The sequence below is a fragment of the Carassius auratus genome, chromosome 28 (genome assembly GCF_003368295.1).
Source record: "Carassius auratus strain Wakin chromosome 28, ASM336829v1, whole genome shotgun sequence".
NCBI lineage: Eukaryota > Metazoa > Chordata > Actinopteri > Cypriniformes > Cyprinidae > Carassius > Carassius auratus.
In genome coordinates, this window is record NC_039270.1 from 20,241,195 (window position 1) to 20,268,222 (window position 27,028).

Below are 27,028 nucleotides of genomic sequence, written 5' to 3' on the forward strand. Positions count from 1 at the left end.
AAAAGAGTGCACAATAAAAAAATACCTTGTTGATGCATGAATGTCATCATATTGTATGTGAGTGACATGTGTTAGCATTTTGGGAAAATGTAATTTGTTGCTTTTTTTTATTGTTGAATCAAAACTCATTCAGATATTAAAGAAATACTATGCTATTCTGAACATAGATTGTGCAAATTAAACCCATTTCCCAGCAACCTTTGCAAGATACAACAGCACTTTTTCTGCTCTGAATCTCCAAGAACTTTAACTAGAGAAAGAGAGAACAGGGAGGAATGTAGGAACCCTAACCTAAACCTAATGAGCAGCATGGCTGTTTACCATCTACAAAGACAGATCATTAGTGACCATTTTGAAATGCTTGATAGTCTTGTGAAAAAAGTTCATCTTAGCCGGTCTGGCCTTGCACTGGACAAGTCTCAAAAACAAGGGGCGGGGTTTAACGGGGGCAGGGTCTGTCCTCAGAAACCTTGGAAACCAAACTAGGTCACTGAACAAACTATTTTCTATGATGTGTGTACTATATATGTGCTACATTTCCATATCAAAGATGCCAAAGTCTCTCTGCCCCCCCTCACATCTCCTTTAATTGCTCCTTCAGAGCGAGCATCAGCCGGGACCCCTTCTACGACATGCTGGCCACCAGGAAGAGACGAATCGCCAACAAGAAGTGATGTCTGCATCCAAACCGCTTCCCCAAAGCCTGTTCACGGCAACACACACTGCCTTCTGGGACAGCCTTTGAGCAATGTTTATAGTTCCTTTCTTGTGTCTCTATGCGTATAAAAACACAGCTGTCCTGATCTGTTTGTATTTGCATGGTACAGTATGTATAACTGGGCGGCTCACTCGAGAGTCCAGAGGAAGTCGTTTGTGATCTCTCACTACAGATGTCAGATAAAAAAGCCATTCATTTCAAGAGAACAGACATATTTCGATCCCCAACGACCTGACAATGTGATTGCAGGGCTCTGAGACAATTAGCCTTTGTGGCCATTGTCTCTTATGGTGCTAGAAGACTTCCTGCGTGCATGTGACCTCAGCACTAGAAGCTCAAATCGACATTGATGATCCAATGCTAACACTAGGTGACAGTCTGGAGTCAGCTGGACTGATTTCATGTTGTTAGAGGAAGAAACAGCAAATATGTAACATACACTGCCGTTTAAAAGTTTGGGATGAGTACGCTTTTTAATGTTTGTTTTTTAAAGACGTTCCTTGCGCTGATTAAGGCTGCATATATTTGATCAAAAATACAGAAAAAAAGCTGTAATTTTGTGAAATATTATTGCAATGTAAAATAACAGTTTTCTATTTGAATGTACTTTAAAATAGAATTTATTCCTGTGAAGCAACGCTGAATTTACTCCAGTTCTAATATGATGATTTATATGGGGCGCCGGACAAAAAATTGAAGGTTAAATCGTGTGCATGATTTACTATTTAGTTCCCTCGATTTATAAATTGAGCACACAATTTACTAATCCGTTCCCTTAATTTGCTAAATCATGCACACGATTTATAAAACGCAAGAGCAAATTAACAAATTGTGCGCACGATTTAGCAAATCGAGGGAACCAAAAATTTATCGTTAGCAATTTTTAGTACATAGAGTAAACAAATTAGTAAATTGTGTGCTCAATTTATAAATCGATGGAACAAATTAGTAAATCATGCACAAAATTTATATATTTTTTCTTGCTTATCATATTTGAAATATTTTTTTTATAAACAAAAAGTTAAAAAGAACAGTGTTTGGTGAGCAATTTTTCTTTATTTTTTAAAGAAATTAATACTTTTATTGTATTAAGTATTAAGTGGATAAAAAGGGTTATGTCTTAAATTGTTTGAAAAGATTTCTATTTTGAATAAATGCGGTTCTTTTTAACATTTATTCCTTAAAGAATCCTGAATAAAAATCACAGGTTCCACAGAAATATTAAGCAGCATAACAGTTTCACCACTGGTAATAAATCAGCTTATTACAATGATTTCTGAAAGATCATGTGACATTGAAGACTGGAGTAATGGCTGATAAATATAGAAGTATATTAAAATAGGAGACCAATATTAGTTTTTTGATCAAATAGATGCAGCCTTGATCTTGATCAGCCTAGAAAAAAAAAAAATATTACTGATCCCAAATTTTTGAACAGCATTGTAAATATAGATTTAGTTTCCATGTAGCGGTCCATAAACTTTTCCGTTCTGGTCTTGGATGACAATCTTCTGTTGCGTATGATGTGTTGATGTAATACGAATGAATTTGCTTGCTTTTCTGTTCTTATGACAAGTATAGTTAAGTATCTTTTTATATTTATTTTCTCCATGTGAAATGATTTTATTCTACTCATAATTGGAAAACTATAGATCTAAGTTATGTGTAAATACTGTAAACATTTGTCTTCTTTTTTGTGTAAAGTACAATCTCTGTAGCATATAAATCTACTGGCTTTTTAATGTTGGGGCTCTTTGCTCAGCAGCCTTAAACTAATGTACTTCTGTCAGGGAAAAACACCTTGTAATTCTGGAAAATTAAGCTTTTTTTTTTTTTTAATCCAGTAGCAATTTATATGTGGTTGTAAAATAACAGCCCTGTGAAAGGGCAGAATACTATCTCCAATGCCCTTTGGGGCTCCAGATTAATTTTTATATGTCTGTATAAGCTATTGGTCGAAATGTACATGAAATATAAAACAATCATAAAGCTAAAACATTTCTGAGTGATTTTTTTTTTCTCACACACATCAAAGCTCTTTGATCCTACTTTGATCACACCTTGAACTCGCTTACCACTTTTTTGAAATGGCTTTAAATCACATTCTTAGTATTAAATTAAAGTTTAAGTGTATTTAAGTGACAAAAAACTGTTAAACGTTTTGAGAAGTCTAGAGCAAGCGGAGAATTAAGAAACATGGATTATGAAAAACAAGGAAAGTTTTGCAATATGTTTAGATTATATACATGGCACTGTAAATGCAATCTTTCTGACACTTACAAAATATTAATGTAGAAAGCATCATCATACATTAGCTATGACAGAAAGACATAATACAACATTTCAGATACATTTTCAGATACAAAAAAGAGAGAAAAGCAACATTTGTAATATATGTCTGTACTATACTGTGTTATGCCATGTTTTATCAAACATGGATGAGCCAAAGCAAGTGTTGAACATTCACAAAAAAAAAAAAAAAATGTTTCATTAGCTTGGTTTCATATTCATAGCAGAAAAGAAATGAATTTTATGTAAGCTGTGTACAACTCTATAATATTACAATTCCATCACAAATATTTAAAAATGATTTCAGGTTATATTCTACTTTGATTGATGTGTTTCATTTCAGACGTGGAATAATATTATGTGATATTTGTGGTATAATTGTTAATTTGTATTTTTTCTATTATATATAGGCCTACATTGTATATGTTGACACGCTAATTTATTCCTAAAGATATAGCTATATATATATAAAAATTATATTTACTAATATTTTTTAGAACAACCTCTATAAGAATACAGTTTGATATGAATAGATTTTATATTGCATAAATACATAGTATATTACGCATTCATTTTGTACTATTCTTGAAAGCAGATCGATCTACAGTAGTTGAAGGCTAGTGTTTCATAATAGCTACAATTCATGTTTGTATTAGCACCATACATATTTACATTGATTAACACCCAGCTGTACAGTAAAGTGCCCCTATCATGGATAATGAAAGGTTAATATTTTGGTTTTGGGAGTCCCCAACAACAGATAGACATGCATGCAAGGTCAAAAACACTTGCATTGTTTTATAATATGCATTTATTTTTCCTTACTTGCTCAACGACTCCCAAACGATTCGCTAAAAGATTGGTTTTTACAAACCCCTCCCTTGCTTGACGCCAATCTGCGGTTATTGGTTGATTGGTCTTATTTTCATTTAATCAACCTCCCGCTCTCTCTCCTGAAGCCCACGCAGAAGTGACTTAAACTGTAGTTTCTCAACTGATCGCTAAAGGCTTTACAGCAAAGAAAAAACAAAAAAAAACAACATATAATTCATATAGCTAATTAAGCTTATTAAAATTGCTAACCTGGTCTATATAGCTAATTTTGCCCTTCATGACAACTGTGAGGGGGGGATTTTTTTTATAACTCATCCAATTAAATGTAAAAGTTCTGCATAATTAAGGGGGTGTGGCCACTTGAGTGACAAGTGGATTGCTGCTGCTGTCACCACCGTCCAGCTAGGTGGGCATGGTTTCAGCAACCAGCTCCCGCCTTTTTGCCCATTTTCGACTACCTGGTGGTGATGCACTACCAATGGTCGCCTCCGCCCACTTTTGGCTTCAAAAACGCTCTTCGGAAATCTATGGGTGACATCAGGGACACCATGTTTTTATATGGTAATGTTTGATAAAGCAGCGTTTGTGAGTGCAGTGCTGCTTTGTGTACTGCGTTATCGTGGAAACCGCTATTTTTACTGCTTCAAAAGTGGCATCTGGTGTCAAAGAATGCATTTGGATTTTCCTTCAGACCAACTCGAAAAGACAAAAAAGTTGGCGGGCAGTATGCTAAAGATTCATGTTGACGTCAACATTAAAAAACTTGGGACTCGTTTAAAAACGACTCGTTTCAATGAATCACAGTTGACTTTCTTTTGAGAGACACAATGAACTTTAGGATTTTTTTTTTAGGAACTTTGCAGGGTGTTTTCATTCACTTAGAGCTGTGTTACACTGCATGAAAGGTAATTTTCAGAAATCCATAATAGGGGCACTTTAAACTTCAATGATTAATATTCACCTTAGTAGTTGTGTGGATCACTCCAAAGAAGTATACTATACTGCCACCTGCTGGAACAAAGCCATTAGCTCACTACAGAACAGGAAAATTACAGTCATACATTCTGTCAGTCTGTTCCCTTTCTTAAGGCAAAGACACACATCTATGTTTCAAACCCAGTTCTGACGGACACTGAGCTTCAGCAGGGAGAGGAGGACACCTGGTCGTAGTCAGGGCACTTGAGCAGGGCAGGGTAGCTGGCGTTCATCTGGAGCGAGGTGTCGCTGGAGATGTCTGACGGGCTGCGTCCTCGCGTCCAAGCGTCGGGGTGAAGGTACTGACCCGAGTAATCGGAGCAGTTGCTCAGGCGCGGCCGGTAGAAGCTGGGGTGAGGCTGGTAGATTTCCTCCGCTGTGTAACGCTTCATGAACAGGTAGACGGACATCACACCTGCACTCTGAACAAAGAGAAGAAAACATTTCTTGAAGGAAACACCAGGCAAAAACCAAAGATTTAGAGAAAAGCTTTGATTACGACAAATGACTGCTGATTTATATGTATGATAAAAATGTAGTGGTGGCCAAAATGATTAGAACACATTGTTCATCAGCTAAAAAATGGTTTTAAGTCGGTTATTTACATCTTTTGCTTTAGTGTGTCAGTAGGAAATGTAATTTCCATTTTCAAACATACATTTGCCATTAATTGTAATAATCCAGTTAGATTTTTGTGCTGCAAACAAAGATCTGATCATCATCAACAGACTGTCTGAAATAACATGAAGAAACAGAGCAAACTGAGAAAGAACTGGGCAATGATCCAATTTCCAAGATCGATCGATCTATCTATCTATCTATCTATCTATCTATCTATCTATCTATCTATCTATCTATCTATCTATCTATCTATCTATCTATCTATCTATCTATCTATCTATCTACAATTAGTTGAACTTAGCTGAGTGCTTGATATTTAAGCAGTTTCATAATTACTTCATTAATGAAACTTGAATGTGAAGTATTCCAGTTTTTAAATACATTTTTAATTAAATGTATTAAGCTTATTAAGTTAGTCCATTATATGTCAAATGATTAATCGCATCCAAAATAAAAGTTTTCATTAACATGATATATGTGTATACTGTCTATATTTATTATGTATATATAAATACAAAATATGTATGTATATATTTAAGAAAAATATGTTTATATATTAAATATATTTATATATAATATACAATATTAGAAAATTGATATATATATGTATGTATAAACGTAAATATTTTCAAAATATATACTGTATGGGTGTGTATTTATCTACATAATAAAGTACAGTTTACTCACATATATTATGTAAACAAAAACTTTTATTTTGCATGTGATTAATTGTGATTAATCATATGACATCACTAATATAGATAGATAGATAGATAGATAGATAGATAGATAGATAGATAGATAGATAGATAGATAGATAGATAGATAGATAGATAGATAGATAGATAGATAGATAGATAGATAGATAGATAGATAGATAGATAGATAGATTGTCAAACACTTCGGAAGATTAAATTATAGCATGTGGTAATCTTTAGCATATCACAAATAGAGGTTACTCTTTGACATTCCTTTTATCTTACATTTCTTTAAAGTCAGAGTTAAATTATGCACAAAATAAAGTTTGAATGGAGTCAGCACATTAAACATTCAGGCTGAATTAACTGCAGAGAAGTTGAATTCAGTGCGAACGCCCTAATAATGGAGAAAAGGGAGAGAATAATGAAAAAGCTTCTTACCTCAGTGAGCAGGAAAGAGATGGCAGCGAACGCAAACGACCAGCCGTACTTATAGCTGAAATACGCCTCATTACTCTTGGTCCTGCTGAACATCTCGTCATTTATGCTGGAGATGTAGAGCACCAAACCGACCACCAGAGACAGACCTGAGGGACAGACCAACATCAGTCTGACAAATGAGACGCGTCAGACTGACAGAGGAGGAAGAAGAGGAAGTGTACCTGACAGGATGAAGAAGATTCCAGAGACAAACGCCAGTATGGTGCGATGGGGCCGAATGTGTCCGATATTGTTGAGCACGAAACCAATGAACATAAAGAACAAACTGACCAGAGGGAACGGCGTGGCCGAACGAATCATCTCTGAAAAGATATAAGAAAGAGCAACTGATAGTCAGTGTGAAACTGTGAGTATAAATACATGTTCACAACAAGAACAATAACTACACTGTAAAACCTAACAAATATTACAACTAATGTGGTTTAGTCAACTTTACTGTCCAACTTAATTGTAAAAATCTAGTAGTTTACACACTATGCCTTTGTTTCTGAGTTGAGATCAATTGTTTTCTATGAGTAGCATTGTGTACCAACTATAGACTATAACTATAGACCGACTGATGAACGAATAAGTCATTCTGTCTATATTGGTCGTGCTGTTCAAAATGTGTGGTTTTATTGAATTCAAATGCTTTTGCACAATAGCTATCATCTGGAATCAGCTGTGGAAGCCAGTTGAGTCATGCGCTATTTGTGTGAAGCTTGTGAGCGACTGTTAACGAAGCTGCTGACGGTGAGGATGCAGCTCAGTGAAGGATCTCTCAGCTGTCCATCAGCTCAGACCCTCAGCAGGGTAATTACCAGCACACCGAAATAAACTCACCCTTCAGAACTGACAGCTACTGTAATAGCCACCCATCCCGCTTTAGCTGTACAGTTTGGATTGTATAAGCAGTTTATGCAACTGGATTTAAATATATTATATGGATTTTACATTAGGGTTTGTTCTCTTCTGACAGCCGTGGGAAAGCAATGTTACCTGCAAATAACACAATTAACCATATATAAAATGACCTGCCCTCATCCTCATCCTCATCGTTTTTTTATTAAAGGTATAAATTACCCCCCACAAATTAAAATTCATCATTTCCTCACCCTCAAGTTGTTCCAAACCTGTATGAATTTCTTTTTTTTTCTGCTAAACACAAAATAAGATATTTTGTCCCCGAATAGTGTCTGTTCTCCATTGACGTCCATTGTATTTTCTTCCAAAGTGGAGTCGGTGGTTAACTGCCAATGTTTGGCTATTTTGTGGTCAGCAGTAGAAAGAAACTCATACAGGTTTGGAACAACTTGAGGGTGAGTAAATGAGCAGATTTTTGGTTGAACTATTAAGTCTGAATCTATGGTTATAATTATCTTGTCGGCAATCATTGCCTGCTTCGACCAAAAACAAAATGTACCACAGGCATATTTACTGCACTATTTGCACTTAGCAAATACCATCTAAATACTCTTTTTATTTTTTACAAAACTTTTTTTTAGTTTTTTTTTTTTTTTACTGTTCACACATTACACTTTGCTGTGTAAACAGCTTCTGTTGCTATTAAAAACATGGTTTGTGGCAATCGCCGGGTTTTGTGCAATTAAATATTGGGCCTTCATGTGTTTTTACTGATCCCATAGCTGTCAGATTTGTTAAAATGTTTCCATTTACACCTGGCCAAATAAATGTCTTACCACAAAATGGCTAAAAATGCAATCTTCAATTCCCATGCTATAGGCAAATTAAGATATGCAACAGATGTCCACTGTTTTATATTCAACATCAAAAACTGCAACAGGAAAGAGAGCGGCATCAGCACTGGTAAGATAATTCAGTCTCACTACCTTTTGATGAAGATTGCTGTGTGTTCTGCATCTGCCACACTTTCGGTTAAAAAATGCACTTTAGTGACCAGATGTAAACACACTCATTGACTCAAGAGAAAGAAATCACTGAATTTAGTCATTTAAAACAAATAATAATAATAATCCAGTCAACTCTGTGTCACAGATATGATTTGATTGATTTGACTAATGTGTTTGTGATGAAGGCACGGTATAATCACTTACTCAGGACACTGACAGTAGACTCACTGGTCAGCTGAATGCTCATGGGCATCACATACTCGATGGTGAAGCAACGGCCTTTCTCCTCACCTGAGACGGAGAGATCACAGAGGACGCTATGTTTACACCGAGGTTGTGCTTCATAGTTTAGGAAACAAAACAAGGTTGCGTTTGTGTTTCATTTCACAGTACAGAACAAGGCATTGTTCACACCGATCATATTCAGAACAATAATCACAATAAAACACGATTTCAGAGTTTCTTTCTCATTTAAAGTTCTATTCTACTGATAATAGATCATTCTAATGATATTAAAGCTAAATGTTGTGTGTATGGTGAGTCAAAGATGGGCGTCACAGACACTTTCCTCATGTGGTGCGACCTACAGGATCATGAGATCTCAGTCAGTCTCATATCACATTTACACATTCAACACTATAACACATCAAAGCACCGAAATAATGTGAGACTTCTGGACTTCTGAAAGTTTGGGGTGTTTTAAAGCAGAAGGCCGAGGGTGATCCTCTAGAGCTCAAACGACTGCTCACATCTGTTCACAGTCACGCTCAATTTAACCGGCTGTAAACAGCGAGGGTTCGGAACAACTCAGTCCAGTCACTCATCCACATCTTCACACACACAGAGCGAATTCTTTCACAGAGATTAATGTGTGTGTTTGTGCCACAGCAGGCCGTTGTTTGCCAATTCAGAGGAATGTGAGCTCAACATGTCATCGGAAAGATAAAGAAACATCCTCTAGTGGATAAACCTGCCATCCCATCATTAAACACATCCATGGAGATGTCAAGGGAGGGCACAAGCATAGAGCTGGAACCTTTGTAATCAGCCCAGAACGCCTGACCAGCCAAAAATAATAGTGTGAACCAACAAACCCCTTTGAATGTGTGAAGTGTATTGGAACAAAGTGAAATGACTGGCTATTTGCAGATGAACAATTTACGATACTCACAGTGAGAACTTATCAAACACTGCAAAATAAGAAATAAAACTCTTTTTTTTTTCAACTCAGGAGGATAAAGTGATCTTTTCATTATACTGTAGCAAAATCACTGTTTGGGTGTTTGTTAAAATTCATTGGATATCTCATTTTGTATTAATGTGATGTAGCTTCATTTCTTAAATATCAGCACTGGGAATTGGGAGTTTTACGCACACTTTTCTGAAAAAAAAAAAGACAGAATTGAAATAAGTTTATAACAGAATTTGGGGGTGGGAAAGTCAGGATTGTGAGTTCATATCATAGAATTCAAGGAGAAAAAATATCTGAATTGTGAGTTTATGTCACAGAATTGTGTGGGGAGAAGTTAGAATTGGGTGTTTATATCAGACTTTTTTTTGGGAAAAACATGGAATTCAGGGGAAAAAGTCAGGATTGTGATTTAAAAAAAAGTCAGGATTGTGATTATATCATGGAATTCAAGGAAAAATTACAAAATAGTGAGTTTGTATCAGTATTCAATGAAAAAAGTAAGAATTGTGAGTTCATAGCACAGAATTTTGGGGGTGAAAGTCAGGATTGTGAGGTTATGTCACGGAATTTTGTGAAAAAACTCAGAATTGTGAGTTTATGTCAGAATTTTTGGGAAAAAGTCAGGATTGTGAGTTTATATCTCGGAATTGGGGGGGGGGGGGGTTCACAGAATTCATGGAATAAAAGTCAGAATTGTGAGTTTGTATCAGAATTTTTGGGAAAAATACAGGATTGTGAGTTTATATCATGGAATTCAGGAAAAGTCAGAACTATGAGTTTACATCAAGGAACTCAGGGGAAAAAAAAGACAAGATTGTGAGTTTATATCAAGGAATTCAGGGAAAAAATGTTTGTATTTACAGTAGTCAAGGAAAATGTCAGAATTGTGAGTTTACATCATGGATACTGTGAAAAAAAAGTTAAAACTGTGAGATAAAAAAGTAGCAATTATATATATATATATATATATATATATATATATATATATATATATACATATATATATATATATATACATATATATATATATATATATATATATATATATATATATATATATATATATATATATATATACATATATATATATATATATATATATATATATACATATATATATATATATATATATATATATATATATATTTTTTTTTTTTTTTTTTTTTTTTTTTTTTTTTTTGTATAATTATTATTATTCAGTAGCGGAACAAGCTTCTATAGAGATGTGTATTCCTTAAAAATTATTAATAATAATAATTTCAAGCTGTAATGTTATGCATATGCACTAGTCCATGCAAGTCAGATTATTTTTAAATTAAAAATTGTAAATGTAACTTGAGGTAAAGTAGACTCAACCATGTACTTGCCTGCCAGAAAACAGACTCTCCAGAGGCCGGAGTGGATGGACATGCGTATGTCAGCGCTCTGGTTCAGAGGCAGGATGACACCCTCCTCCAGGTAGAGCCAGTAGTCAGTGCTGACGGCGATACCCAGTAGCCCCAGACTGCATACCGCAAACACACTGCTGAGCAGGGTCAGAGCCTTCCTCCCGCACGCGCTCATGCCCCTCAGCCTTCAGCAGGGGGCGCTCACCACACAGAGAATCTGAGGGACACGCAGATGCAGTGCTGTCATTTCACAAAGAGCTGCTCGATGACTGTAAATCAGCCACGCGTCAACTTCCATCTCCAGCAAATCTGACACATAATGAATCATGAAAGCGAGATGAGATTCGCAATCCTTCCGGCAACTGATTTGATGAAAGTGATTGCGGAAGCACACAGATGCAGCTGGGATGCCAACAACTCAGCTCACAATGCGAGATTGACAAGCAGCACATTTAGTGAAAATCCACACAAGGAGAGAGAAAAGGGTTCAGTTGTTTCAGGCCAAAAATACACATGCACACCCATGCGTTTTCACATCTGTCCATGTGTCATCTGAGCACAGCTGGAGCCGCTGAACATGAGATACGTGTGAGACACTAATGCACAATGCAGTATGAAACTGAATCATGCTGCTTGCTGTGTGGCATCGCAAGACTAATATTAATGTGACATGTCATATATGAATATCCCATGTGAAGTGCAGTATACCTGTAACTTAGAATGTGAGAGCGTCCATTGCTGCTGCGATGATGATGCACCTGTTTAAAAAGGGACACATTTGTGAGCTCCTTTATATTTAATGACAGATCTGGGACACTTACTGTGCAGAGATTATGTGCATGTTCAACCAGTTAAGCCAAATACAGTTTTACAACAATGCAGAATGATAAAAACTAATCAACATTTGGGTTTACGGTCTTATATGGCACATATAAAACTTTTCACTTCAGAACGTTTATAAAGAATGACAGCTGTCCCTCACTTTTTGAGCTGAGTAACAACGCTTGTTTTCTGTAAAGCTGCTTTATAGTTGATTTGAGCGTGTTTCACTGTTGAACTTTGCGATATCATCAACACTGTTACCAAAATAAACTTAACCAACATTTAATTACATTTAGCTGAATAATGACTTCTGTAGAGCTGCTTTACAGCTGAAATTAAATTAGACTCATAACTGATTTTGCATCATTAGAGCTGTTATTTTCCTGTTTATTTCTCTACAGCTACTTTGAAACCGCCTGTGTTGTAGAGAAATGAATTTAACTTAGAAAACTTAGAAATGTTTGGCTTGCTTATTTATTTATTTATTTATGTATTTATTATTTTTATGTGTGTGTTTGTTTATTACCAATACCAATGAAGACCATTTACTTTATTGTTAATAAATGATGGTGCAGTACAATTAGTATTTTACAGTCCAGTAGCTATAAGAAAGATACTTCAATACTTCAAAGATAAGATAAATCTTTCAGTATTTTTATTAACTTTTTTTATAGTGATGGATAACAGCAACTATTATTAATTATTGCAAATGACAATAACATTAGTGACCATGGTAATTTAGCTGAAACTATGGTAACCATTGTGCGTTTTTGCAAGGGCGCACAGCACTTTGGGGCATCAAGTGCGTGCAGCAGGAGACTTCCTAATCAACCGCATCACACTGCGATGGGATCTTCAGCCTGTTAGCAGCTCACTAGGTTTAGAGAATTTGGCTTTTTTGTTTAAAATCTATTTCAGTTTCTCCGCTTTTACTGGTTTCATCACTGTAAGAAGGTGTTTCTCTGCACATGTTGCAGCAAATAGTTCTGGACGTTAAGTTCCGCGCACAGCTGAATTCTCGTTATTATAAACATATGCAACCAATTAAGCTATTTAAAACATATTATTACTTTTAATACATATACACTATATCAACCATATAACCATATTTAAAGCACACATTTGAAACACGTTTTAAAATATTGCATGCAATGTGTAAATCCCACTAAGTATATAAAATCATGCATTTAAGACGCATTCATCTGTGCTGACATTCAAACAAAAAAAAGGAAAAAAAAAAAGAATGATGACAGCAACTGTTTATTCCTTCATCTGTATTAAAAAAGATGGGTGAATTACCTGAAGGATGTTTTTGATGAGAGTAAATCTGAGTGTAATCCAGCTGTGGAGTGAAGCAGCTCCTCACAGCGCAGGCTGACCACGAGAATGAACACGAGCCAGCGAGCGTGTTGTACGTGCGCGTGTGTGTGCGTGTGTGTCTGTGTGTGTGTGCGCGCGTGTGTGTGTTACGTGAGAGTACGTGCGTTACTGTTGCAGGTTAACGAGTCTTATCGTTCAAACAATTCGTTCAAATAAAAAGATTCACCGTTCAGTGATTCGTCATCGAGTCATCGCACGAAAACACTAAGAAAATGTTCAGCTGAACGTATTTTTATACTTAAAAGAAAAATCTGTATGTATTTATTTATCGTAATTATTTTATACTTTTTGCTCTCAGACGTTTGCATAATCCCCAGTTCGAGTCTCGGGGCCGGTTTGGATAAAATCGAGAAAAGTCGACGAGTTGGCACTCGAACTCGTGACACCCAAAGCCAAATTATGTGTTTTGTGTCATAGCTATATATCTCCTGAACCAAACATGAAATCACAGAAAATGAGATGTCTGCCCCTGTGCTTTAATGGCCGATGATTACAGTGATAGGCTACCACATACAACAACATAAACTGTTCAGGCGAGCAGCTAATGGTAAAATCAGAAACGTGAGACGAAAATCACAGTATCGCAGCATTTACAATATTTCATATTATGGCTACTCATATTTTTTTCTTTATTTTAAAATGAACTATGATTTTATTCAATAAAATAAAACAATAACAATAAAATATTGTTTCAAGAATACATATTTAAGTTTAAGTGTATTCTTCCTTAAAGGCAGAGTCGGGTGGTAGTATGTTTCCAAAGCATTCTTGTTCTCTCTCAACAACAGGCTCTAACATCAAATGCAGATGACAATGTAATCTTCCTAACCTGGATCCTCTGCACACTTCTTCTACTGTTCTTCTCTCATTTTCTATTGGTCTCTGGCCTGGATTCATTTTGAAGTCTTAACAGCCCCATCTTTTCTCTCTAATAACTTCCCTCTCTCGATTTATTGCCTTCTTGGTGATCAGGGTGCCTTGAGGAGCTGGGTGGGCTGCTGTCCTCATTCTCTGGGGATGGCAGTCCTCTTGTAGTCTTTAGTGACTTCAACATCCAACATCTGGAGAAGCCTTACACTGCCGACTTCCACATACAATTGTCTTACATTTCTCTGATCATTTACATATTACCACCTGTGTGCCACCGATTACTCTCCCATCTGTCCTCTGAAGTGTCATCCTCTCTTCCCTCACCCACCCAATTTCTCATCTCTGGGTGTGAACACAGTAACTGACACTTTATATGCACTTTCACTTCTTGTCAAGACAATAATTTCAATTTCAGGTTCAATTTAAGTGTGCTTCATTGGCATGAACTATACATTTGTACTGCCAAAGCAGTTGCAGCTGGGCTGCTTTACAAATAGAGCACATATGTATTAACAGAAAGAAAGATAATAATAGTAATAATAAGTATTAAGCATGTAGTGCAAAATTAATGTGTTTATGTAAGTATTAAATTAGAAATAAAATAAAATAATGTAAAGTACTAAATTTTCAGAGGCAAAATATACATGAAAGTAAAGTAATTATTATTTTATTATTTGTATAGATCCTCTGATTAGCTCTTTTTGCATTTAACTCGCTCTCGCTTGTAATTTAAGTGGGATTGGGCTTTTTCTTTTTTCCCCTCCTGTTTTTAAATCCCGCCTGAAGACTTCTCTGTATTCCTTGGCATTTGGATAAAATGTGTGTTTGTGTTTGTTAATGTGTTTTTGTATTGATTGTGTTTTAAATAATTTATTTTAATTCTCTTAATCTCTATATTTACTTCATTTGTATATGTACAGCACTTTGCCAACCATAGCTGTTTTTAAATGTGCTATGTGCCTTGACCTTGACCTAATATAATAGAGTAATATGGCATACATACAATTTACATGTGTTGGAAACATCAAATCAGGGCAGGTTGAGTGTTTTCTTTTCTATCATGACAAGCAGACACATATTGAGCAGCAAACACAGAGCAGTTCTTGTGTTCTCCTAACAGATACGGCAGTTTCTCCTGCTTCGGAAGAGTTTTAAATGTCTGATGGATCTGCTGTATTTGATCATAGAAAACTGTCCGTATGTCCGTGTATTTGGAGCATTTGATTATGTTTCCATCTGATTCAGATCACAGTGTGAACACAGTCTCTACTCCGCTGGCAGCCATGTTTTTCTGTGTCTGCCTGTCTCTATCATCAGCTTGTGTCTGCTGAGTCTGTATCTGGTCAGCGTGCTTCTCAGTTTCTGATCTGACACTGTGTACAGATACTCTGCCATACTGTACTCTCTTTAGGGCGAAATGGCATTGCACTTTACTCTGTTGTTCTGTTTGGGTTTTGCCAGTGAGTGATTTGATTCTGTTTGATTTGTGCAGTAATCTGATTGATTCTGATATTGTGATTCAAAGCATCAGGACTAAAGCTCTGGATCAGCTGAGGGAGGGGCTTGCTTTCTTTGTTTACCTCTTGGTATGGGGGTCACTGAGTTTCCAGAATTGAATTGCCCTTTTTTGTATCTTTATGATCAGAGGGTATTTGCCTGATTCTGCCCTGAATGTGTTATTTGTTGTGTGCTGGTGCAGGTGTAATTTTACAGAGTGCTGCATTTCACCCATGAGGAAACTGACATCATAGATAAATCTGGCCCCAGAGAGTGATTGCAAATTAAGTTTACATTAAATATGTTGGGGAAAAAGAGCATTGTTGAGAGAGAACAAGAATGTATTGTAAATATACTAAAACCTACCTGACTCTGCCTGAGAGGTAAGGGAAAATACACTTACCTGCGATGTAGTATAATATATATATGTCTGGTCAGAGGAGAACTGGCCTTCCAAACTGAGCCTGGTTTCTCCCAAGGTTTTTTTCTCCATTCTGTCACCGATGGAGTTTCGGTTCCTTGCCGCTGTCTCCTCTGGTTTGCTTAGTTGGGGTCACTTCATCTACAGTAAAAACATTGACTTGATTGCAAATAAATGCACAGACACTATTTAAACTGAACAGAGATGACATCACTGAATTCAATGATGAACTGCCTTTAACTATCATTTTGCATTATTGAGACACTGTTTTCCTAATTAATGATGTTCAGTTGCTTTGACGCAATGTATTTTGTTTAAAGCACTATATAAATAAAGGTGATTGATTTATTGATATATATATATATATATATATATATATATATATATATATATATATATATATAATTTTGATATCCCTGTAATTATAATATTCTTGAAAAATCTTTCAATGACTTTTTAAATAAAATATTAGTTGACTATCAAAGAAAGAAAAAAAAAATAGCGATAATATGGACATGATATTCTAAATGCTATACTGTAATACTCAGATAATGTGATTTTCCTCTCCCATTTCACCATTAACTCATCACCCGAACAGTTTATGTTGTTGTATGTGGTATCATTGTAATCCTTGACCATCATTTCTATGTTATCATGTTTGGTTCAGGAGATATGACACAAATACACAATTTGATTATGGTGGAAAGTACAGTGGTTGCCATGGCCACCACGGGGTGTTTTTGCGATGGCTGCAAACTATGCAAGTGTAGTTTCATGCTTTCATGAAAAAGTAAACATTATTTTCATAGTTTTATCATGTTAACAGTTTTATCATGTTAACAGTTTTATCATGTTAACAGTTTTATCATTTTACAAGTTTTAACAAAAAGGGAATTAAGAAGAGAAAGGGAATAGGAAGAACAAATAAAAAAAAATAATTTTTTTTTTTTTTTACTAATTGCTTTAGTTTACAGCTGTAATGTATTATAATTAACTCAATGCAAACTTTACATACAGAAACAAGAAGAGCCTCACAACGAGAGAAGACATTGTCTCATTGTTAAGCTATAAGCTCAGCAGGAACCTGTTCAAATGACAAAATCATTCTCGTTATACTGTAAGTTCACTCAAGAGCAGCAGTGTTCTCCAACAGAAATCTTCAAAAACAGACATATCTTCATTTTTCTCTAAGGGTGTACTGAAAAACTAAGTATTCTGTACTGACTTTAAAGTACTGTTGGGGAGAGATTACATTTTGACCTTTTGATTTCTAACAGTGAAGTCCTTATTTGGTCAGAAATTGCATCCAACTGTACTGCTTTAAAACCCCATTTTAGCTTTTTTTGGGGGGATTGAAAAAGCCCTCATGCTGTACTTCTAACAAGAAATCGATAAAACTTTTACTAAAAAGAATGATAGTCTCCAACAAAGATTTTTTTTTTGTTACTTCTTTTATTTAGGTTGTCTTGTTCTGTTTGTTCGGCTCTGTTCTGTACATCCCCAGGGGTGTATTCCAGAAAGCACGGTTAACTTACCGTCAGCTAAACCCTGAACTTTCAGTTGATTAACCCAAATCCTTGCTTACTAAGGGTATGTGGTTCCAGAAATGCATCCGGGAGTAAGTTCATTCAACTAGGAGTATACTCCAGGTTAAGACTCGAGACATTTTCAACAGAGCAATGAATCGGTGAGTCACTATGGTAAGGGATGCTAAGAAAAAGTGTGCCATGCTGTTTCTTTCTTTTTCTTTTGTTCAATGGTCGTTTACATGCTTAATGCATATTGCCTTGAGAATATGAATCATATTGTTTGTTTGATGCTAATTATATATTAAGTCATATCAGATATGTATTTTGATTTAGAAAATTAATTTGATGTTTTATTACATATAGGCTATTACATATTGTTACAGTACATAAGGCTTATCAGTAGATCACACGTACGCTGATGCTGATAGCGCTGAAGATTTTTTTTGAAGACAAATAAATAGAAAAATTTACACATTAATGTTTTGTAAAGATTAATTAGGTAAGTTACAACAGTTTTGTTTGGTATTGCCGCTCTATCACCAATTATTGAATTGCATATTCTGCATGTCACCTTTACAAAGACATTAAAAAAAATACAATACAATGTCTGTTAAATGACCTTTTGTAGTAATTGTTTTAAATGTTTTAATTCACCCTTATATCATTTGGCCTTGTGTTTATTTTTTTCAATGCTTACTCATTAAAAGTAATAAGGTATTGTTAATGGAACCCTTAAGGAACAGGAATCAGAGTTGAATTCTTTAAGATTCCCATCTATGCTCGTCTCTGTACCGTGGGGAGTGTGTGATAAACAGAGGCTCAGTTTGGTTTTTAGAATTTTTAAGAACTAAAACATGGACATTATCACTTTTGTCATACATTTATTCATACACATTATCCTTCACAAAGAACAGAGGGACGACATTTTGTAAAGAAAAAAAAAACAAATATGAGTGATTTAACTTATTCAAATTAAACACTGTCCTGGAATCCAAAATGTAATAATATTAAATATATATTTATAATTCCTGATAGGATCTCTAATAAGAAATGGCTTGGTGGAATGTTCATATTCTTCAAATGTCCAGGGAATACTGGAATGTCATCTCATATGCAGCAAAACCACAATCAAACACGTGACCGTTACATTCCCAAATACTCTCAATGTGAGACACTTGTGTAAACCTGCATCCTGCAAGACAACCACTTACAAACGGTCTGCATCACTTCATAAGAGGACCGGCTCTGTTTCCACTTGTTCATCATGTATCCATTTACTTCTGACCGAATGAAGAAATAAACGTCTGAAGGTCTATTACATTTCTAAAAAAAAAACATACTAATAAATGACAGATCAAAAAAATGAATCTGTGGTGAAATTGAACAATGGTGCACCTGATAACTATACTATTTCCACCGAGGGCTTGGCACAAGACTAGAGCCCAAACCGAGCAATCTAATGTGTAAATACAGCATTTCTGAGGTACTTTTCTTTACTAGAATACACAAAATGATGTCTGAAGAGTGGTAAAACTAAATTCCCCGTCTTTACCCAGTTGTCGTACAGATCATTCAGACAGAGTTGCTCATCAGTGGTTGGAATCTGCACATTACAGAGTCTAAACCTTCATCCACAGACAGGAACAAAAACAATGAGACAAAGGAAGAGAATTGAGGTGGGACAGATATGGTACTTGGTGTAACAATCATTCCATGCTAGAGGACTCCGGATCCCTGGAATCATGCAACACGTTTTGCATGCACCGATTTCCCCGTCATGCACACAGCAGCTGCAGTACAAACACACGTACAGTATTAGGAGCACAGAGCCCAGTCAGTCTACATACAGCTTAGATACTATCAGCATAGAAATACAAGAATTACATGTAACAAAGGTTCGCAGATGCCACAGCTCAAATCTCAAATTAGCCAAACTAAACTTTTTGGATCGTCTAAACATAGAAACCATCTAAGTTAGTAAAAGCACATTCAGTTCTTAGTATAAAATCTGCAGGATAATGTATGCCTTCTCTGTATTTACAAAAGTCTTGGTGTATATATAGTGTACCTTCAGTGTAACAGTAAACATAGCGCTCTACGTAAAAGTACTCACAGAGCAGAAATGCAAGATGATCGTAAACTAAGAGCTAAAAAGATAAAAATAGCTGATATATACTGGAAAGCTCCCTTTGATAAGAACATGTAGTTTAACACGAAGAGTATTGATCACCAAAGGACAGAAACACTACCAGAGACAGGGTTATATTAGAAGTTATACATAACTGACCTCCCACCCCCCTCCAACATTTGACCAAAAATGGGGAGTCATAAAACTTTACATGAAAACCATTAGGAGTCTTGCATTGTGGCATAATTTCAATTAAATTAATGTTTTTATTTTTTTCTGTAATTCTTTGTTCACAATGGCAACTTTTGTTATGTCGAATAATTACAGTAATAAGCGGCATAAGACTACCATGGTTTATAAATACTTAATGTAGATTAAATAGTAGATCTTCATTTCATATTTTTTCCGCATTAAAGTAATGGTAAATTTTGTAGCAGTGGTAGTTTTCTTTAGCATAACATGCAAGCATTAAATCAAAGACCATATCCATTTCTACCAAAAGAGACTCGTGCTCGTTTGAAATGTTGCATTGGCCACTCTTTATCAGTACTCTTTATTATATTTTAATCAGCAGACTTTTTTGTGACAGAAAATCTACGAGGTGGATTTAATCCGGGTAAAATATGTTAAATAAAACATTATCATTTGACTATATGAAGCATTTCATAAAAACAAACATGCAAGCGGATGAGTAGGAGAGGTGATCTAATTCTGTGGAAATCTGCATCTGGATTCTGCGGGTGCGCAAGCCTGCATTTTACCAATTAGGAATAACAATTCATACAATTAGAGCGAGAGATAAAGATGTGTATATGTGAATATGTAGGAACCAGGCGAGCAGGCAGTGACGGGATCGGAAGTTGTCATGCTAAAACTCGGGGAGCGATAAGGGTTCAAGTTTCAGCCCAAGATAAGAGACACCACCAAGAGGTCTAGTAGGAAATCAGTATGCATATATAGAGCTGGATATAAAAAACCTTTTGATGCAGTTATATTTTGGCACTCCTATATCAAGATTTGAGATTTACAAATATATAATTCAGGAACATTAGAAATGGCAGTAGAGGATTGAAGGAACAGGACACAAAAACCTGTTTCATGTCAGCATGCTTCACACATAAAGAATCTGAGGACTGGAAAAAGGGATCGTTTTGTAAAATATACTGGGCCTGTACATAACATCTATCTGTATACAGGCATTAGATGATCTGTCATTACCCTGAAGACATTATCACTCTCTTTCAAAAAGCCTAGAGTACCCAAGCAGCATCCTAACCGAGATGGAACCTCATAAAATTATCATTTGTCTTTGGTGCCTTAAAATACTCGTGATATATTCCCTTCAGCCATCAGACCCCCTTCTCCAGCCCTCCTCAGTTCAGATATGTTCAGATAAAGGGTATTCAACTGTCTACAAAGATTTGGTGAGTTCATAAATAATGTGGATGTGGTAGTTAGTTTGAGCAGGACGGGCGGTCCTCTTCTTCATCGGGCCGTCTCATACCACACTGTGAAGCGTTGATGGGTGGATGAACTCTGGGTTTATGTAAGAGAATCCAGAGAATTCGCTCTGGTCGATGTTGGCAATGACCAGTTGGTCTGGAGGGGTCAGCATGGGCTGCGTGCGGGTGAAGAATTTGTCGAAGTTCTCCGCCGCTTTGCCGCACTGTGAAAGGAAGGGGAGAAGAAAGAGGGCCGGTTATTTTTAGCTTCAATTGAAAAGCTGGCCGTGTGCCTGAGAGAAAATTCATTCACGTAGGTCTTCCGTTACAGACGTCATGTACGCTCATATGTCCAGTAAATGGAGGATTTTTAGAAAGATGACTGGAAGGGGAATATTCAGGGCTGTGTTAAAGGTTGAAACGACTACAGTCCAGGTTTGGCACCTGTGGTGTCTTTTGAGGGGGCTGTGCAAACAAGCATGGGTGGGCACAGGTTGAGATGAATCAGGGTATACCCATAAAACACACATATATACACAGAGTGAGGGAAGATCAGCACAGAGAGTGGGTGGTTTTGATGCAGACACATGAAAAGACTCTTAAAATAGTCCAGGCCTTTATCATGTGGATTCTCTCACTAGGCCAAGTGGACTAAATGCTGGCCCACGCTAAAAGATATTTAAAACCTTAAAAAAATTTCAATATGTGAAAGACCACAAACATAACCATGAAAAATCATAGATTGAACAGGTTTGTACTTTTTATTCAACATACTTACACATGGCATTCACAAGTAACCAGAGTCACGATTCTGAACAAGCCCCGCCCCCCCCCCCCCCCTTTAGAAATGGCCAATCCGTCCCCCCCAGTATTTGAAATTCTTGCACTGATCTGCTGCACTCCATTATGCAGTACTCTATTTTAAGGATGACAAAAAGGTTTCAAAGTTACATTCTTAGCCTAGTCTGCCTCAGCAGTCTAACATCACTCGTCAATGTCAAAATGCCTGAGATGGCCAATCAAATCAAAGTAGGCGGGGTTTACTGTTCATAGAAGCAGAGCGCGAATTCCAGCGTGAAGTGGTGATGGGAAGGTCGGATCATTTTACTGACTCGGACCTTTGAGTCTCGTTCAGCAAAATTAACTAATCTTTTTCCGATTCCTTTCATTCATTTGGTCAATTTTTATCAAAATATAGCTAAAATGTTACGTCTTACTTCCTGGGAATGTTACGTTATTTAATCATTAACCGACAGCTACTTTTAAAATTGGGTGGAGAGCGGAGCATTTGAATCGCATGCAGAACACAACACCAATGGGATTTGAAATGTTCAGATTACACGCAGCTCATTTCTCCGTCACTGTAAGTTACTGAAAACAAATATTAAAACATGTAACATGTGGTAGACATGTTGACTTGTGGTAGGACTGGCTCCCTCTTGTCTTGACAGACAACTTGTCTTGACAGATGTCCAGTCATGTTCCATTCACACAGCGCATGTTTTGAGAATTTGAGTTCAGTTACAGAATGTGGATGTTAGGCCCATAAATAACCGAACTGTGTGTGAACGTAAACGTATTACGGACTCAAATTCATATTACTCACTTCAAAACATCGAGTTCGACGTTCAAACAAGTTCAGAGCTGTTGTAAATTTCACTACAAACATACACCTTTGTTTATGTCGGTGTGTTGCTTGGCAACCACTATTTGCAACCACAACTTTTCTGAGGAACTACATTGTTTGGCGGAAGAATAATGTTTTTATTAACATTGTTACACTTTATTTGCTCTATATATTTGCTCCGCTTCACGTCATGCCTAACAACTCCCCTTAGCTGTTATACATTCACAGTAAATCACAGCTTCATGGGGCTATTGCTTTATTAAAAAATGGATAGTTCTGGTCCTTGATTCTGACTGATTGAGCCAAGTTCGAAGCTTTTGTAATTTTCTCTACAAACATACACCTTTGTTTATGTCGGTGTGTTGCTTGGCAACCACTTTTTGCAACCACAACCATTTCTGAGGAGCTACATTGTTTGGCAGAAGAATAACGTTTTATTAATATCATTACATTTCGTCCCTTTGGAATTATAAGGTTCTATCTGCATTCCGAGTAGTTGTGAGATATTGAGCTTCAAATTTTTGTGTTCCATTCCATTGATTTTGTGTAGATAGAAGCTTATTGCTTTTTAAATAAAAAGTCCCATAATGTACACAACATACAAAAATCTATCAAATAATGTAAATACATTGACACAATAAGAATATGTGAATAACTCAATTTTGACAAAAAATGTCAGATAGAACCTTATAATTCCAAGGGGACGATTTTATTAGCTTTGTTTTATTTAGTGAAACCTTGATACATATATGGAATAACTCTGCTTTCCGCCGTGCCTAACAGCACCCCCATTAGCTGATATAATTATAAATTCACTGTAATTTTACTGCCTTGTAGTAACAAGAGAGATATAATGTAGAGATTAAGCATTGGATGCTAATATATAGCGTTGACAGGTTTATGTGCAGCACGATCTGTGCATTGAATGGTTTTAATGCACATCTGCATTTTATATATACTGTGTGTATGTATATATATATATATATATATATATATATATATGACTCCTGGATTCTCCATTTCACTGGAAATGTCTTTTTCAGATGCAATAAAAAAGGTCTGCACAGCTTTCTGTTTGACTGACTTGCCCAGTGTTTAGCTGAGATTGGAGCCTGGTTGGCAGGCAGTTTTTTCCATCTTAATAAGACTGAGTGTGTTGTTTTTCGACCCTCTTCTGCTTCCAAGGAAATTATAAGTAGGTTGGCATCTATGAAGATAAGTGTTTCAGATAATGGGTTCATCTTTAGTTTTAGATAAACACGTTACTAGTGTTGTGAAGGCTGCGTTTTAAAAACTGAAATCAATTGTCTCTTTTTTTGTAGAGCTTTTAGAATGGATTAGAGTAATCAGGTTTTCATTTTTATTGTTTTATTTTTTTTGTGTATGACTGTATGTAATAATGCTGGAAAGTGCTTTGGTCAGTAGCAGTTGTTTTAAATGTGCTATAGATTGTATGGTATTGTATAAACTCTCCGGGCTGGAATAGTGAGCTCCTTCTGAGGAACTTCTGAGGAACTTCTGAGAAAGAGCTCATCATCAACTCTTTAAGTCAACATGAAATCAAACACTTTTTAATACACATTGCTGGTGATATTGTGCATATGTTGATGATATGTTTCATGTTTAAAAAAAGTGTTTGTATTGATATTCTGTAATCCAGCTACTCTGAAGTGACTTGGCACACACAATGATTTGATCTTATGACCAGAAATTTTTTAATTTCTCAAACCGTCCCAACCATCCATCTATTTTTCACCCTACTTGATCATAAGATCAAGTTATTCTGTTCATCAAAATGCATGAGTAAACAGAGTTCATTTGGACTTTATAAACAGACTGACCTTGCTTCAGTTTCCTCTCATTAGGTGTTCAAGCAGTCCATTGAATAGTAACAGTATGGACTCTCAACTCCCCTTTATTTCATTAGACAGTTCACCAAAGTTCACAATACCTTCCTGTCAAGCACTGAACCAGTGAAAGAAAGAGAATAATTTACTAATTTCAGTTATCAGAGAGATGGCCTGATGATTCTTTTTAACAGCTCCGAAGCTTTTAACCAAAAATGTAGTTTCTTATCAGGGGTGCAATTAATGTACAGTGACATAACTGCAGAACTGGAGCACTGGAGAAATTAATTAACTAGTCATATCTGTTTGTGTAGTAACTTCTATTGTTCCATCAATGAGTCCAAATTAATGTCATATAATAAAAACATGATTTTAGAGAACTAATTAGCTATTTTGTTCTATTTGGTTTTGATTTACATGTTTCAATCGTGGTTTCCCTCACACTCTTCAAAAACTGTGTTTACATTCTCATGATAAACTAAAAGGTGTAGAATTAAATGTGTACAAATTTGGATAGACAGATATAGATTGTACTGGATGTTAGTTTATTTATAGCTTATTTTGCAGAAGAAAATGAAATCTATCGAAGTCAATGCCAATTTAACTAATCGCAGTATTTTCAACTATAATACTGTACATTGCAAAGCTGTTTGCAAATGTTCATTGGAACTATGATTTTGGAAAACACAGAATCATGGAACTATGATGCTTTTAGAAAAAAAACACAACACTGATTGTTAAAGAGCAGCTAGCAGCTAGCCATTGGTGAACGCAATAGCTTCAGCTATCTTAGTGTATGTATAACATGCATTAGATGAGCAGGCATTGGTCATTTGGGGCTGAGAGTATGACACATCGAACTATTATCAAAGAACAGAGGTTATGTAAGTAACTAAACAACATACAGTGTGGTCCACTGTGACCTGAAAGAGCGAGCTGTCATCAACAACAACAGCGCTGGGAAAGGTCACAGACGAACAAACACATCATATTCACACTCACCACTTTGGGTTTGAAAGGAGGCTGGATCTCTCTGTTTGCCAACCGTTCCCAGTCGATTCTGCGGAAGAAAGCTTGCTCTTTTATATCTCTCTCACCCTCTGGACTGCAACCTAGACGCTTGGATGGATGCTTCGTCATCAGCTGTGCATGCGGAGGAGAAGAGAGTGATGATTAAACCTCAGATTTAATCATGAAGGAGCATCTGGCTATATCGCAAGCATAATATGTATACATAAATAATTTATTTTTTATTATATGGAAACCACTAAAATACAGTAGTTTTTTTTTTTTTTGGGGGGGGGGGGGGCTGTGCTAAATACATTAACAATACATTAATATCCCCACCATGAATCATATAATTTTTTTTCTGTTTCGCCGAGGAACACAAACAGAATGGAGGAAAGACAAATTAAATATTATAAATTTTTACTCAATTATTATAGCGGGTAATATTTCCATGACTTGTACTGACGGCAATATTAAAGTATGGCATACAGATATTTAGAGGAATAAAGGAGCTCCTGCTGATATCTCGGGACTCACCCCTTTACAGATGGACACTGCCTCTTTAGACAGGGATTTGGGGTAGGACACATTGTGCTCCATTATGGACTGAAACAGCTCATCCTCATCCTCGCCATCAAATGGAGGCTGTTAGAAACAGAGCAGATGGAGGTTTATATTAAATATACATAGAATATAATTATGTACAATGCCATTTAAAAGTGTGGGATCAGTACAAGGGAGCATACGTCTCTTCTGCTCATCAAGGTTGCATTTATTTGACCAAAAAAATATAACAGAATAAAACAGTAATATTGTCAAGTATTATTACAATTATTGTAATACAGCTATAATTACAATTTAACATAATGGTTTTCTATTTTAATATACTTTAAAATATAATTTATTCCTATGATCAAAGCTGAATTTTCAGCATTATTACTCTTAACTCATCATTACATGATCCATTAGCAACCATTCTAATATGCAGGTTTATCATCAATACTGAAAGCAGTTTTGCTGCTTAATATTTTTTTGGGACCTGTGATACTTTTTTTAGGATCCTTTGAGAAATAAAAAGTTAAAAAGAACAGCAGTTAATTAAAGGCGTTCTATTATGCTCTTTTACAAAGTCTTGATTTTGTTTTGGGGGTGTACTAGAACATGCTCTCATGTTTGTTGTATTGTTTTTCACATAATTTACATTATTACAAAACCTTTCTCACCAGCCTGGCACAAACAGCTTCGATTAGTTGCATGTTTGATGAAGACCCGCCTTCCGAAAAACTAAATGTGTTGTGATTGGTTAGCTGTCCCAGTGCGTTATGATTGGTGAACAGCTTAAGCGGTGTTTCAGTACTGCCCGGCCCCTTGTTTAACCAACAAGTTCCTTG

At 36.0% G+C, this 27,028-nt stretch overlaps 3 protein-coding genes across 5 annotated transcripts in view; 1 reads left to right on the top strand and 2 right to left on the bottom strand.

Moving 5' to 3' along the window:
* Positions 1-2,714, top strand: part of cyth3b (cytohesin 3b) — a 41,608-nt gene extending 38,894 nt beyond the window's left edge. For both annotated transcript variants that reach the window (XM_026208940.1, XM_026208939.1), the window contains exon 13: positions 602-2,714. In XM_026208940.1, the coding sequence (XP_026064725.1) occupies positions 602-674 (73 nt within the window). In that variant the 3' untranslated portion in view covers positions 675-2,714. The remainder of the gene's footprint in view (positions 1-601) is intronic.
* cacng5b (calcium channel, voltage-dependent, gamma subunit 5b) lies at positions 2,543-13,320 on the bottom strand. The gene is made up of 7 exons (XM_026208946.1): positions 13,188-13,320; positions 11,775-11,824; positions 11,046-11,283; positions 8,691-8,777; positions 6,798-6,938; positions 6,577-6,722; positions 2,543-5,238 (listed from the first exon to the last, which is right to left on the bottom strand). Exons 3-7 carry the CDS (start codon positions 11,239-11,241, stop codon positions 4,981-4,983), a joined length of 828 nt encoding a protein of 275 aa, XP_026064731.1. The 5' UTR covers positions 11,242-11,283; positions 11,775-11,824; positions 13,188-13,320; the 3' UTR covers positions 2,543-4,980.
* Positions 13,321-18,449: 5,129 nt separating this feature from the next.
* Positions 18,450-27,028, bottom strand: part of LOC113047101 (protein kinase C alpha type-like) — a 195,435-nt gene continuing 186,856 nt past the window's right edge. For both annotated transcript variants that reach the window (XM_026208361.1, XM_026208362.1), the window contains 3 exons: positions 26,175-26,282; positions 25,632-25,772; positions 18,450-21,379 (listed from right to left, as the gene is read on the bottom strand). In XM_026208361.1, coding sequence (XP_026064146.1) covers positions 21,212-21,379; positions 25,632-25,772; positions 26,175-26,282 — 417 coding nt within the window. In that variant the 3' untranslated portion in view covers positions 18,450-21,211. The remainder of the gene's footprint in view (positions 21,380-25,631; positions 25,773-26,174; positions 26,283-27,028) is intronic.

Bases quoted from the DNA above. Each gene is read 5' to 3' on its own strand.
- cacng5b (XM_026208946.1), bottom strand. From the start codon at position 11,241: ATGAGCGCGTGCGGGAGGAAGGCTCTGACCCTGCTCAGCAGTGTGTTT. The intron at 6,723-6,797 runs GTACACTTCCTC...TCTGTCCCTCAG, and splicing joins AATCTTCTTCATCCTGTCAG to GTCTGTCTCTGGTGGTCGGT. The intron at 5,239-6,576 runs GTAAGAAGCTTT...CTCTTTGTTCAG, and splicing joins TCTCTTTCCTGCTCACTGAG to AGTGCAGGTGTGATGTCCGT.